Source organism: Neolamprologus multifasciatus, chromosome 17 (assembly GCF_963576455.1).
Source record: "Neolamprologus multifasciatus chromosome 17, fNeoMul1.2, whole genome shotgun sequence".
Lineage (NCBI taxonomy): Eukaryota > Metazoa > Chordata > Actinopteri > Cichliformes > Cichlidae > Neolamprologus > Neolamprologus multifasciatus.
Window position 1 is genome coordinate 35,222,534 of NC_140455.1, and position 14,454 is coordinate 35,236,987.

At 44.0% G+C, this 14,454-nt stretch overlaps 1 protein-coding gene across 6 annotated transcripts in view; it reads right to left on the reverse strand.

Moving 5' to 3' along the window:
- Positions 1-11,436, reverse strand: part of sox5 (SRY-box transcription factor 5) — a 95,279-nt gene extending 83,843 nt beyond the window's left edge. For 2 of the 6 annotated variants that reach the window (XM_085137979.1, XM_085137978.1), the window contains exon 1: positions 7,750-11,425. In XM_085137979.1, the coding sequence (XP_084994105.1) occupies positions 7,750-7,826 (77 nt within the window). In that variant the 5' untranslated portion in view covers positions 7,827-11,425. Of the gene's footprint in view, positions 1-7,749 lie in introns of all 6 variants that reach the window. The other 4 variants (XM_085137983.1, XM_085137980.1, XM_085137982.1 and 1 more) reach the window with 4 other exon arrangements.
- Positions 11,437-14,454: the final 3,018 nt, after the last annotated feature.

Here is a 14,454-nt window from a genome sequence, read left to right on the forward strand (position 1 = left end):
CAATCCATAGACAAGAACAGTTACACATTAACACAGAAGGCAACACAGGTATCCAAAAGCTCTAAGAGGCAGGGAGAGCGCCTTCAATCTCTGGATTTCCTTCTCTCCTCTTCTCATTTGCCCACTCCTCTCCCGCAACTCTGCTACTACTTCCTCAGAGGTGGGTGTCTATGAATGGGGAGGCCATTCGCAGCTCCTCTCCGGCTATAAAGTCCCTCTTTCCCCCGTCTGTTCGCCTTTGAAGTCAAATTACTATACAATTGGGCACAGCGGGTGTGCAGGTTTCGCTGGCTACTTCATTTAAAAGTTTGGCAGGGCTGTCATGCTGGTGGTAGACCTAAAGGAAGCTGTCTAAACAGCGAGGATTTAAAGAGATAATGTGATTAATTTCCAGGCTGTCTTAGGTAATAATTAAGGGAAATTAGCATAATTTTGTTTTAAAAAAACAAAACAAAAGAACACCAAGGAACATCTCCTTCTCTGTTAAACACACGAGACACATGTTTCTTTAACATTTCAAATGAGATGATGACCCTTTTTTGCCGTATTTACAAATTCAAGCAAAAGGAATTTTAAAAAGTCATCTTTTTGCGCCCCTCTCCATCCAAACTCTCATTTCTTTCACAGAAAACACACATGCACACACAACACCACACAGTGAGAGTGCTAAGCTGAGATTAGAGTGCCACTTCCCTTTGGCTTTTTGATGATTAGTGGCTCCTCAACTAAGTCCCTCATATCACATATGTCCACCGCAGCTAAGTCACTAATCGGACAGCGACGGACGTCCATTAACAGGCCGAATAATCGCCATCAGCGGTGGTTAACTGTCTCCTGGCCGTCGCTTACTGTAATCAACACGTCCATTTCACGTTGGCACGTCAGCGGCGGCAAGCTTACGCAAGCGTGTTTAAATACAGGCAGCGAGCTTATGAACACGCGATCGATGTTGCTCTCACACGCCAAACATCCCCCAGAAATGCATCCAGACACATTTCAAATGAATTAAGCAAAGTGGGGACAAAGATTTGTTTAAGCTTTGAGGGAGAGCGAGAGAAAGACAAAAGCAGCCATCACAGAAATGTCACAGACTATCGCACACACACACACACACACACACACCCGGCTCTTTCACTCTGTGTGTCTGGCTGCTAACATAATCATGGTGCTAACTGCTCTTGTTAACTCCTCTACTCAGAACAAGCTTTCAGGGAGCGTGGGAGCCTCCTCTGGAGAATTCCACAGCAAAGTGTGCGTCTGTGCTTCGGCATATGCACGCGTGAGTGTGCGTGTGCGCGTTCGCACCCTCGCTTTAAATTACAACCCATTATTTCAGCCACCACACAGTCAGTTGGATCTATCGTCTGCAGTAAAAATAAGCGCAGAGGCTAATTCCAAAAGGCCGTCAGGAGCCAACGTGACATTTGTGTTTTCGTTATTCCTCCCCCCCCCCCCCCCCCCCCCCCCCACTACCACCGCATCCACCGCCACCTTAAGAGCGCTAAGAACTGCCTGCCTGTCACTCAGGTGTGGGGTCTATTTGCGTGGAAATGTGAGCTATCTTTGAAATTGTTCTCTGAGGGGATGGAAGGGCATATCAAAATAGTTGAGCGGAATGTGCCTTTTAGATAAGGCGCCCAGAGCGTTTTGCCTCCGAGGAGCAGACCGCAACATTTACGTATGACACCTCAGGCAGGAATTTCAACAAATGTTTCCCCCTTGTGTCACGCTATCGCTCATTTTATTGCCATCGTTTTCTTTTTGTCTATCCTCCTCTTTTTCCTTCGTCACTTCCCAGCTTTCAAAACAATTTCCCCATCTCCTTCTACCTCCGTCTCTCCGTCACACGCTGTTGAACTTATTTGAACACTGCTTGTCCTCCTGCTCTTTCGTCCTCCCCGTCTTTTCTCCCTCTCCCTCCCCCGGTGTTGTCTTACTCACTGTTCCCTCTTTACACAATCAGCTGTTTGTAAGAATGTCGCTCCATCGCTCCCCTCTCTCTCCCTCTCCCTCCTTCTTTCCCTTCTTCTCCGAGCAGACTCTTAAGGATATTGCCTAATATCTATTTATAGACTGTCCTTTCGAACAGTGGGATGAGTGGGGCAGCAACAGAGAGGAAAAGCTGAGATGGAGGCGTAAAGATTAGGAAGGAGGTGGTCAGCGATATTCCCTTTTACTTTGGGGCTGCTTTGCTATATTTAAATATTCTTGACAAGCACAAGATTTCGTTTTAGACTCTTGAGAGAACTTCGGACCAATAAGCCCTCAAACATTAGCGACTTGTAGACAAAATATCAATTTTATAGGGAGACATTCTGATGAAGTGTGAAAATAAAGTTTAAAAAATTTGTACGAATTCCACTAGAGTTGCTGTAAAACGCTGAACTTTCCGTAATCGTTTTCTCTGTTTAAATAAACAGCGCATAACGGGCAGAAAATGTGAACACAGCTCCTGCCTGTATATGCTCATACACTCACAGAGACACACCCTTACACACACGTATACACAAAGGCGCAAACACACACTCAGCCTCACAAACACAAAGCATCCTCTGTGAGGTGCCCTAAATCGGCGCCCGGCAGCTCAAACCGTGTTTCCTGTCCAGCTTAACCACAAAAGGCAATAACACACAACCCTAATGTCACCACTGTTAATCACACACACACGGTGGAGAAAAAAAGTCATGCGTGTAGTGTGTGTGTGTGTAGAGAGAGAGACAGAAAATGAGAGAGCAAAGGGGGTGAGCGCAGAAAGACGTGGGCTAACTCATGTGGCCTCTCAGACTACCTCTCTCTCTCCCTCCCTTATTCTGTCTGTCTCGCTCGCCCGTTCATCCACCCAAAGCTTTAGTCACCAGACGGGCATCGCTCCACATACTTAGTTTTATTTCTCTCCCTCTTTAAAACTTTTATTTATGTCCTTACACGGAGTCACTACGTGATTGTCACTGGCGAAAAGATAAAGCAAAACGGGAGAAATAAGGAACGCCATCAACGCGACGGAAGGCCGTGGGAAAATCTCAAGTGCTGCCATTGAAAAAGGAAGACGAGAGGCAGAACTGGGGGAGAAGTGGGGAGTGAGGGGATGCAGACGGCGAGAGGAGAAAAAGTGCATCCGGTGGACGGCGGCCCCGCTCCCCTGGTGTTTTGCGAGGGGGAGACGATGCATAATGTTTATTGAGCGACGGACAGTGTTTTTCCATTGTTGTGCCAGGGCCACTATTTGTGCTGCATTTGTTAAGCAATCTATAAAGGAGTCACAACATTTGTCTCACTGTCAGCGACTTGGCCTGCCCCTGTAAACCCACACACACACACACACACACACACACACACACACACACACACACACACACACACACACACACACACACACACACAGAGATAAACACACACAAAATGCAAGCTCATTCTCTCACATAAATGACAACACACAAATACGAGCGCACACAGAGTCCCAGCTGGCCTCTTTCTTTCGTCCCCGCACTTTGAAACTCTCCCACCTCGGCCCAAATGGTCTCCTCCTTTTTCCTCCGACCCCCCCCACCCCCTCCCTACCCCATCTCTCTCGCCCTCGCTACCTGGAAAAACAGAGGTTTCATTGTAGCGCTCCGGGAGGGAGCTCCAAGCTCCTGAAACTGTCTCCTATTGAAGATTCGAAGGATGGAGAGTGTGTAAATGTGAACGGCAGAGAGCGACAGCAAAAGCAACATAGTGGGATTAGCACAACACAAGCTGCCTGGATTGATGGATGGCTAAAGAAATGGGGGAAAAGAAAAAGCGAATATACAGTGCATGCACACTGCTGAGCTTTCTGGCTCTGCTGACAACAGAATCCCACCACCTGACCTTTGACTCCAACCCTATGACCTCATGTCATATGACTACACTCTAGTTAGCCTGGAGGGAACACCTCTGTCAGTCTCTTGCTTTTTTCGCACGCACTTTTTTTCCTTCCCCTAAATCGCTTCTCATCACTCTCACTTTCTTTCATCCCCTCCTCCCCCGTCCGTAAACACAACAACACAAACAAATGTGGCCTAATATTTCCCCGTCTCTGCTGGCTGTTGGCGAGGGTCAGCTGAGCACACCAGGGTGGGAGGTCGCGGTGGGAGAGAGGGTTGGAGGGGTGAAGGGTTGGGTAGGAGTGTGCTGAGAAAGGGGAGGAAGTGGGGAGGAGGGGTGGGGAGAGGCTTTGGCATTCTCCTCTGGTATTTTTCTGTCTGTCGTTCTTTCTTTCCCTTTCTTTCTTCTTCTTCTTTTTTTTTTTAACCCCCCCTTCTCGTTCCATGGATGGAGACACGGTTATCAAGCCTCTCTGGGGACGGACAATATGGTCCAGACAATGGCCTCCAGTCCAAGGTGGTGGTGGAGGGGGCGGGACACAGAGAGAGAGAGAGGGAGAGAGACGGAGAGAGGGAGGCCAGGACAGGGCCACAGGGGAAGAGAAGGGCAGAATGGCGCATTAGTTTTCAGAGCACGGACACTCTACTCAATTACTCTACTCTCTCTCCTTCAGACACACATTCTCCTTTTCCTCCAACACACACACACACACACACACACACACACACACACACACACACCACTTTAATCTCACCCCTTTTAAATGAAGTACAGCGACACTTGCACTGCAAGCAGCACTGCTCACTCAAATTGGAAACAAGTTGTTATCGGCCAGCCACAAGAACTCGGTCTTTAAAACTGTCCGTTCCTCTATAATTACAAAACGAAAGCCAATAAATATTCTAATAAACAGAAATAAACAGCAGCGGAAGACTCGATTCTGATTTAGTGGAAGTTGCAGATTCACAATAAAACGCCGTTCTTATGTTTACAAAAAAAAAGAAAAAATCACAAAAGTTTGAAAAGTGTGAATCGATCCTACAATGGGAGAATTATTACTGCCTGACCGAAACAGCTGATTAATATGAACAATTCATCCCATTTCAGGTGTTTATCTGAGAGGGTAGTTAACAATTAGAGGTGCCTGTGCTCGAGTAGAGGGCATGATTAAATGTGCTCTGCCACTGAAGATAAATTAAAGTGACAAATATTGAAACTGTTGAAACGTGTCGAGGAAACCGAGTCAAGTCCTTCCGGCTGCTAATGCCGCTCTAGCTGCTGAGTCCAACGCAACTACTATCACTCCGTGTCTGAGTGTGTCCTGCTTAAAGTGTTCAAAGTGTTGACACATCCACTGTTGTCTGTCTCTACCCCCTTCATCTCCACTCACACACACACACACACGAGACGGAGGGGACAAATGGAGGGGTGTGAAAATCCACCACTGCTTTAACACCACATTGACAGGGACCTCTTCCTCTCTTTCCTCTCGTCCTCTTCCTTCACCCCATCACCCCCACCCGCCCTTACCCTCTTCATCTCTGGCACTCTCACTTTTCTGTAAACCTGCTTCTTTTTCTTTGTGGGTGAGGAATGTGTCAGTTTGACCACATCATTTCTTTTCCTTCATCTCTCCGTCCAACAGCAGCGGCATCAGCGGCTCCTTCAAGTGTCTGTTTTTCTCTCTTCTTCTTCTTCTTCTTTTTTTTTTAAACCCCCTCTCATGATTTGGTTGCTTTGGCTTTCTCCGTTTCTTCCAATGTGTATATTTCTGTTCTGTTTGTGCAAACAGATGAGGCCGTTCTAGCGAAGGCAGTCTGTTTCCACTATTTTCAGTCTCACATTGGAAATTCTGATACACAGCAGAGCACTCAGAGAAGCAAAAAAAAGAAGAAAAAGTGATTGAAATCACAAAAAAGCAGAGTGCAAAATTAGAACATGAAATAATGTAAATTGCAAAATTATGAGTCTTTGTCAAAGCAACAAGAAAAGAGATGAAAATTCTTGCATGCATTAAGTGAACGACACAAAAATATGACTTCTCACTTGCAAAAAAAAAAATCATACATTTACATAGAACTCTCTCAAACTCTTCCCCAACTGCTATTTTTAATAAAAAGTTAATTTTAGCAAACTGCATGATTTTCAAAGAAGAAAAGAGGAATTAGAGAAGAGGAAGTTTGATGGGAAGATGAAGAAGAAGAAGAAGAAGCGCGGGTGAAGGAGGCGAGCGGGCACTTACAGAGACACAGGAACCGAGAGCATCTCAACCACCGAGGCTGGAGCGCACACACACTCTGGCAGCTCGCGCGCGCTCCGCTCGCCGAGAGACAAGCGCTCGACGCACACACTCGAAACGCACCGCTCAATGGAAGGTTCACCTCGCTCGCCCGCTCATATGAAAACACACACACTCACGCACACAAACACATGTAGCACGGCCACAGTGATGGAGTGCATTACTGGAAAGCAAGACTTTTAAGCGCTCTCCTCCTAAGTCATTGTAATCCCTGCATTTATCTCCATACATTCTGCTTTTCTGTGTAATCCTTTAAATTTTTAATTCCTCATAGCTGTTGTCATCTTTTTTTTTTCTCCCCTCTCTCCTCTAACCACTTTGCCGGATTGAACGGTTTATTAAAAACACTTCTTTTTTTTTTTTGCCACATCTAAATGTGTTCTTAATTCAAGGGGGGCCCCCCGCCCGACGCACTCACAACCCACCCGCCAACCTCAGTTTATCTCTGAACAAAAGATTAGTTTCATCAGGGCATTAAAAAAAACAAAAATAAACAGAGTGCTACTATAATGCAATAAAAGTAAAGCAGGCAAAGGGAGACAGGAGTGTGTATGTGTGTTGGTATTAAATCGTAGGGTATTATAACATAATCTGTCTCTCGCAGCATTAGCATCAAACAACCATTATTCCACAGGCAAAAGCCACTTGTGTTGACAGTGTTGGAAAAGGGCAAGGTTAGAGGGTTGACACCTCTAAATGAAGCAGGCCTGCACAAACAACATTGAAATTAACATTAGCATAAGGCAAGGGGGGAAAAATAGAAAAACAACACCACTGCCATGGAGACTGACAATAGGATTACTAAGGGTTTGCATGAATTTGGATTAAGTGAAAAATAAATCTCAAATAAACAGAACTTTAAAAAAGGGAAGCGGGGCAGAGTGCAAACACTTCAAATAAAGGATGGCATATTTCTATATTTTGGCCGATTATTTTTAAACAATTTAGTGTTTGAAAAAGAAGAAATGTTGAGTTTATTTCTGACTTGCTCAGATCAACTTCATATATATTAGGCTGGTTTAGGTTTACAGGAGGAGTTGCGAGTGGACGCACGAGTAGAAGTTGAGGTGAGTGAGTGGTGCAGACGAAATGATGAGAGGAACGGCGCACACGTTCTGACTTTAACACACACACACACCTCTGAGTTTACTTTTTCTCTCTTACAGACACACCGAGGTTTTGAATGAACAGAACTTTAGTCAGTAAACTCAAAGGAGGAGGAAAGAAAGAGTCCTTTCTCTCACTGTTGTTACAAACGCGTACACATATATTGCTTGATATACGTTTCCTTTGCATATACCAGAAGCGTAGCAGTCAATCATAAAGTCTCCCCCCCTTACCGTCTCCCACTGTCACACACACACAAACACAGAGACGCACACACACTCTTCCAGACTCAAACTCAGCGGACTCGCTGAGACAGCTGCTCAACACACGCGCGCGCACCGAGTCCGAGTCTTCTCTTCACACACAGCAACTTTCTGCTTTATACCCCTATCCTCCCTGCCTGCATCCCGCTCCGTCCTCACCCTCTGTCATCTGTATGTGAACGTGGGTATGTGTGTGTTTGTGTGCGTGTGTGTGAGAGAGAAAGCGTCACGTACCTGTTACACTCCTGAGGTAGCTCAGGCTCAGTGAGCATGCTGGAGTAAGGGTCCGTCTCTCTCGACAACAACAACATAAAACAGTCCCACAATGCTCAGATGAACAAGGTTAGTCTCCCAAAAACAAGACGGGATAGAAGTGATCCTTCAACCTCACACACACTGCTGATTCTCTCTCTCTCTCTCTGTGTTCCTCTCTCTCTCTACTCACACACTTTCAGCCTCACACCCTCCCTCTCTCTCTTTCGCTCTGCCTCCGTCCCTCCTCTTCTCCCTCCCTCGCTGTAAGCTGTGAGATCTATGCTCTGCTCTTAAAGGGCCAGAAGCACAGTCTCTTTCTCTTTCGCTCAGTGCGTGACTGTGTGTGTTGGGGTTTGTGAGAGAGAGTGTGTGTGTGTGTGTGTATGCAAAGGGGAGGGGCTGTTTGACCAGAGGGCTCATCTATCTCTCAGCGTAAATGCACAGCAGTGCTGCCCCCTTCCACAAGTCCATCTCTCTCTTGCCCTCTCTCACACACACACACACACACACACACACACACACACACAGTGTTCAAACACTCAGTTACAGATCATGTAGACACACTTCAGACTGATAGGACCACTACAAGCCCTCATACACTTTATTATGCAATAAGCAGGGAATTAATGACACCTAATAGAACAAACTACACGCCTCGTCTGAACGTGATGCTAGCTGGGTTTTTTTTCCAGGTTTAAATTGCACTACTGGGAACTTATATCGTCTTTTGCCACACACAGAAAATCCTGAGCATTAACTGCATTTAACAGGTAATCATTTTCAACTCTTCTGGAAAAACACCGCAAACAAAAATTCACTTAACTTACCTTAATTAATCACTTTTACTGCATTGCTGCAACCTTTTCGTTGGGTTTATTTTACTTTAATATTAAAAGCTACACAAGAGTTCTACAGAAAGAAGTTGGTCCAAGTTTGACAAATGAGTCTAACTCAGTTTGGGCCATTAAACACTTCTACACACTTCTAATGCTCTTACTGAATGTATACATTCTCCTTTCATATTATCCCTACTCCAATGCTGTGGACTCATCCGTGCTTAATTGGTTATCTTGTCTTGTCCCAGCCTCTTTCACTGTCCCTTTGGTTCCACCGTGTTAGGAAAGTGAAGCTGTTTTGTGCTCAACTTTGATTCACATCACGCTTTTGACATGATTGGCCATGCTAACAGAGTAAAGTAAGAGAACAGTGGATGTGAAATAAACCTTGAAACGAGATTAATACGAGCTACCCCAACATTTAAGTGTCTGAATTATTTCAGAGTACTGATTTCCCTACACTACAGGTCAAAAAGCAAAATTAAATGACATTAATACTACTGCTGTGTCCTCTACCAGTCTTACTTTTCACCACACCTGCATTCGTACTTGAGCACCATGCCATCTCTTGTTGTTATTCCTTTGATATGCATTTAAAAGCTAATTTTTGTCATCCGGGCCAAGCATGATGCATACAACTCACATCCATCACCCAATCCAACAATTTTGCACAGTCCAAAGCACATTTTCTCACCTCTGCTTCAGACCCAGCATACTTTTGTAATGAGTCAAGTTTCTTTTAAACGAGATGTATATCTACCAGTAGTCTACTTTAATCACCCATCTCTTTGTTTGTACCATCTTGACCTTTCCATGTATTACTGTGCTAACATTTGTTGCTATTAACATCAACATAATGTTAGAATATTTCTTTGCCTTTAATTAATGTAGGGGATACTGTCAAGGATATGCACTACAGGTATTGACGAATGACTTCTATCGTCCAGCCAATCAGAGTGCGTCTGTCTTCATGGCCATAATATAACAAATAAAAACCTTAAGTGACTTTAATTTCCTTTCATTTTCCTTTTTCTTTGATACAGACATTTCATTCTGCCACAGAGAACAGTCTCGTTACAAGAAGACAGCTGAACACTTCCAAAAGAACATATGCCGACGCTCACATGCATGAATGAACGCATGCACACACGCGCACAGTTTCAAAATCACACAATGCACATATGCAACTCGACTGAAACCTTCACCAATCAACTAAAACCATTATGTCCTTAGGTGTGCGTACAACACGAATGCCTGTGTGTATGTGTGCATCGGTGGTGCATGCTGCTTGCAGCCCTTAGCGCTGTCAGTCACTATTAAGGGTGTGTGGTCTGCGTGTCACACACACGGCCAATCCAGCTATTGTTCTGCGCAGCACAGAGAAAAGCAGAGCTGACAGACTGCCACTTCTGTGATACTTTAACACACACAGACACACACATACACACTCAGACACTGAGAGAGGCACACACAGAGGAAGGAGAGAAAGCAAGCCCTGTCACTGTACCTACTGTAGACAAGCAGACTACTGTATGTACACACACACACAACATGCATGCACTGCTGTTCATATAGTGAGAGTACATTAAGATGTAGTGATGAAATCAAAAGCTCATTTTTGACTTGAAACAGCTGGAAACAGCCTTTCACAACATCCATTTGGTAGCTCTTTTAAAAGCAATATTCCTAAGCAGTTTGACTTCAGCCAGTTGGTGTGGAAGTAGATCAGTTTTATTCTCTGTACTTTTAGTATTTTCTGTCCATGAACATATATAGAAAAGTCAAGCCTGAGACCGCATTACTACATAAAAAAGAGAAGTAGTTCCAGGTCAGTGAAGTCCTCTTACCTTATGCAGGATCAAAAATTAACTTTCAGTCCCTAGAACTGTTACAAATGTAAAAACTGGACATATGTAACTATATTATTATTTTTTTCAATCTTATTGCTGAAATGTTTCCAGCAAGAGTTCTAAAGAACAGGTAACAAGGTAACATGTTAATGGGAAAGAGTGTCATTACCAGTTGGGACAGAGAGGGTTGGTGCCATTTGCCATCTGCGAGTCTGTCTGCCTGTGTGTGTGTGTTTGTGTTAAAAAAGCAAAATGTGGTCTGGGGAACACCTACTGCAGCAGGAAGTACCACAAAGGCAGTACTGAGTATTGTGTTTATTTGCCTGTCTGTCTGTGAACAGATTTTGTCAACAGATTTTACAGGTGTGTAGTTCAGATTAAAATAAAGGCTGACTTCAGGGATGGTTGCAGTTTGACCTATGACATCAGAGTAAAGACAGCTGGAAATAAGGGGACAAGAGCTTCTTACCTCATCTGTATAATATTTACTCAGTTCAGTATCAGTTTCACGTTCTTTATTTCCTGTTATTGCGATACTTCACTAAATTGTATCCTTACACTTTGGCAATTTGTTTTTATAAGCTGACATGCCAATAAAATACTTCTAAATTGATCTGAATACAACAAAAAAAAATTGGTGGGGACGTGGAGCATAAACACAAGAAGACCCACTAAATTTGGGTGAGACAGGGGGTTGCGAATGACCTTTGAGTGTACCCTTCAATGTTTTCTAAAACATTATGCTTAAGCTCTTTCTTGTGAATTATGTTCTCATTACTAACTCTAGATTTCTATTGTTGGACTACTACTAATATTCAGTATTGGTTCAATCAATCAATCTTTATTTATAAAGCACTTTTCATACAAAGATGTAGCACAAAGTGCTTTACGTGGTTAAAAGCAGCCCACCCCGCCCTCCAACTCACTCCCCACACTCTCATTAACATAAACGATCATGGATACATACACCCCCCCCCCCCCCCCCCCCCATCCATCCTTGAAGGCAGCTTCTGTTTGATTGGCTGTCCATCAGAAACAGCAAGTTTGAAAAGCAGGTGGGCTTCTGTGGTTACAGCTAAATCCCCCAAAATAAGATGCCCATATTAGGGTCATCCGCAATTTCTTTGGTTCTGGCTTTGACTTCTTCTCCCATATCTGCACTAACATGGCGTTATTATCTGTGGTGACACCTATTGCAGCAGCTACCTGCGAGTAAAGGGAGCGATACGGTAGCAGCAGATGGCCGCCCCTCCCTGAGCCTGGTTCTGCCGGAGGTTTCTTCCTGTTAAAAGGGAGTTTTTCCTTCCCACTGTCGCCAAAGTGCTTGCTCATAGGGGGTCATATGATTGTTGGGCTTTTCTCTGTATCTATGAAGCGCCTTGAGGCGACATTTGTTGTGATTTGGCGCTATATAAATAAAACTGAATTGAATTGAATTGAATTGATACACTTGTTGCACATTGGTTTGTAGCTGATGATTAGCCACAGGCAGATGTTTTAGGGAGTGGTTACATAGTCGTCCTCTAATGCATTTATCACCCTGTCATGTGTCTATCAATGATATCTTCCACACTCATTTATAGTCCCTTCGATTGCTGACATCAAGGACAAGAAAGAAAGAAACTTCTAGTTATTTCTCCCATTTTGGAAAAGTCAGTAAATGTTCCTGGCTCCCTGCGGTCTTAAGTCACCACATTACTGTGAATCGCCTCTCTTTAAGATTTTAGCTCATCCTACTCTCACACGTTATTATTTCATTTATTTTATAAATACACTGCTACTTCTGGGTTTTCGGTAAATTAATGCAAACAAGTTAAAAATAACCCATCAGTATTTAGTTTACTTTATGTATATATAGTATGCCAGTAAATGTTATGAGATGGTTTTATCCAAACACAAAGCTACTTAAAGGAGAGAAAAAGTCATGCGGAAATTAATGTTTTATACAAAAAGTTTGAGCCAGCAACTCAACACAGATGTCAGATATTAGCTTCTTTGGATTATCAACAACATTGGGTATAATAGGCAAGATTTCAGCAATGGCAGTGGTGTTATATAAACGACAGCATTTTATAGCATCTGAAACAATACGAAGTCGACCTTAATTGACCCATCAAAAATTCAACAGATACCGCCGATGGACGGTAATGTCTTTACAAGCTGTAGATGACAGAAACACCGTGACTTTATAATTAGATAACCTTTTAACAGCAACAGGTTGCTTTGAGTATTATGGGAAATCGGCCTGCACTGAGATGACCCCATGCCAATTTTAATTGTAGGATAAAATCTCTGTTTCTACACGCACTCATGCAAAAGCACCGAGAACATTTTATTAGCACAAGTATTGATGGCCACATTAGATAACACTGTAATTCATGCAATTACGTTTATTTTTACCTATGCAGAGACAAAGTACATATCTATGCCTTTGGCTTCCTGCAAGACAGCAATATGAACATTTCAACGTCAACAACAATCATGGCTTTAGTTTTCTATTTACCTAATCTAATTCATGGTCAAATAGAGAGAATACACTGGAAGGACTAAATCTAATCGCATTCCCGACTAAATTGAGCCTCGATTGAAAACGGCATCTCTCCTTGACCCCGTGAACAGCTGCAAAACCAATGATAACCTCATTTGTGCATTACAGAAACTTAATTTCTCCATTATACAGTGGGGCAAAAAAGTATTTAGTCAGCCACCGATTGTGCAAGTTCCCCCACTTAAAATGATGACAGAGGTCAGTAATTTGCACCAGAGGTACACTTCAACTGTGAGAGACAGAATGTGAAAAAAAAATCCATGAATTCACATGGTAGGATTTGTAAAGAATTTATTCGTAAATCAGGGTGGAAAATAAGTATTTGGTCACCTCAAACAAGGAAAATCCCTGGCTCTCACAGACCTGTAACGTCTTCTGTAAGAAGCTTTTCTGTCCCCCACTCGTTACCTGTATGAATGGCACCTGTTTGACCTCATCATCTGTATAAAAGATACCTGTCCACAGCCTCAACCAGTCAGACTCCAAACTCCGCCATGGCCAAGACCAAAGAGCTTTCGAAGGACACCAGGAAAAGAATTGTAGACCTGCACCAGACTGGGAAGAGTGAATCTACAATAGGCAAGCAGCTTGGTGTGAAAAAATCAACTGTGGGAGCAATCATCAGAAAATGGAAGACATACAAGACCACTGATAATCTCCCTCGATCTGGGGCTCCACGCAAGATCTCATCCCGTGGGGTCAAAATGATCATGAGAACGGTGAGCAAAGATCCCAGAACCACACGGGGGGACCTGGTGAATGACCTGCAGAGAGCTGGGACCAAAGTAACAAAGGTCACCATCAGTAACACACTACAACGGCAGGGAATCAAATCCCGCAGTGCCAGACGTGTTCCGCTGCTGAAGCCAGTGCATGTCCAGGCCCGTCTGAAGTTTGCCAGAGAGCACATGGATGATACAGCAGAGGATTGGGAGAATGTCATGTGGTCAGATGAAACCAAAGTAGAACTTTTTGGTATAAACTCAACTCGTCGTGTTTGGAGGAAGAAGAATACTGAGTTGCATCCCAAGAACACCATACCTACTGTGAAGCATGGGGGTGGAAACATCATGCTATGGGGCTGTTTTTCTGCCAAGGGGACAGGACGACTGATCCGTGTTAAGGACAGAATGAATGGGGCCAAGTATCGTGAGATTTTGAGCCAAAACCTCCTTCCATCAGTGAGAACTTTGAAGATGAAACGAGGCTGGGTCTTCCAACATGACAATGATCCAAAACACACCGCCCGGGCAACAAAGGAGTGGCTCCGTAAGAAGCATTTGAAAGTCCTGGAGTGGCCTAGCCAGTCTCCAGACCTCAACCCCATAGAAAATCTGTGGCGGGAGTTGAAAGTCCGTGTTGCTCGGCGACAGCCCCAAAACATCACTGCTCTTGAGAAGATCTGCATGGAGGAATGGGCCAAAATACCAGCTACTGTGTGTGCAAACCT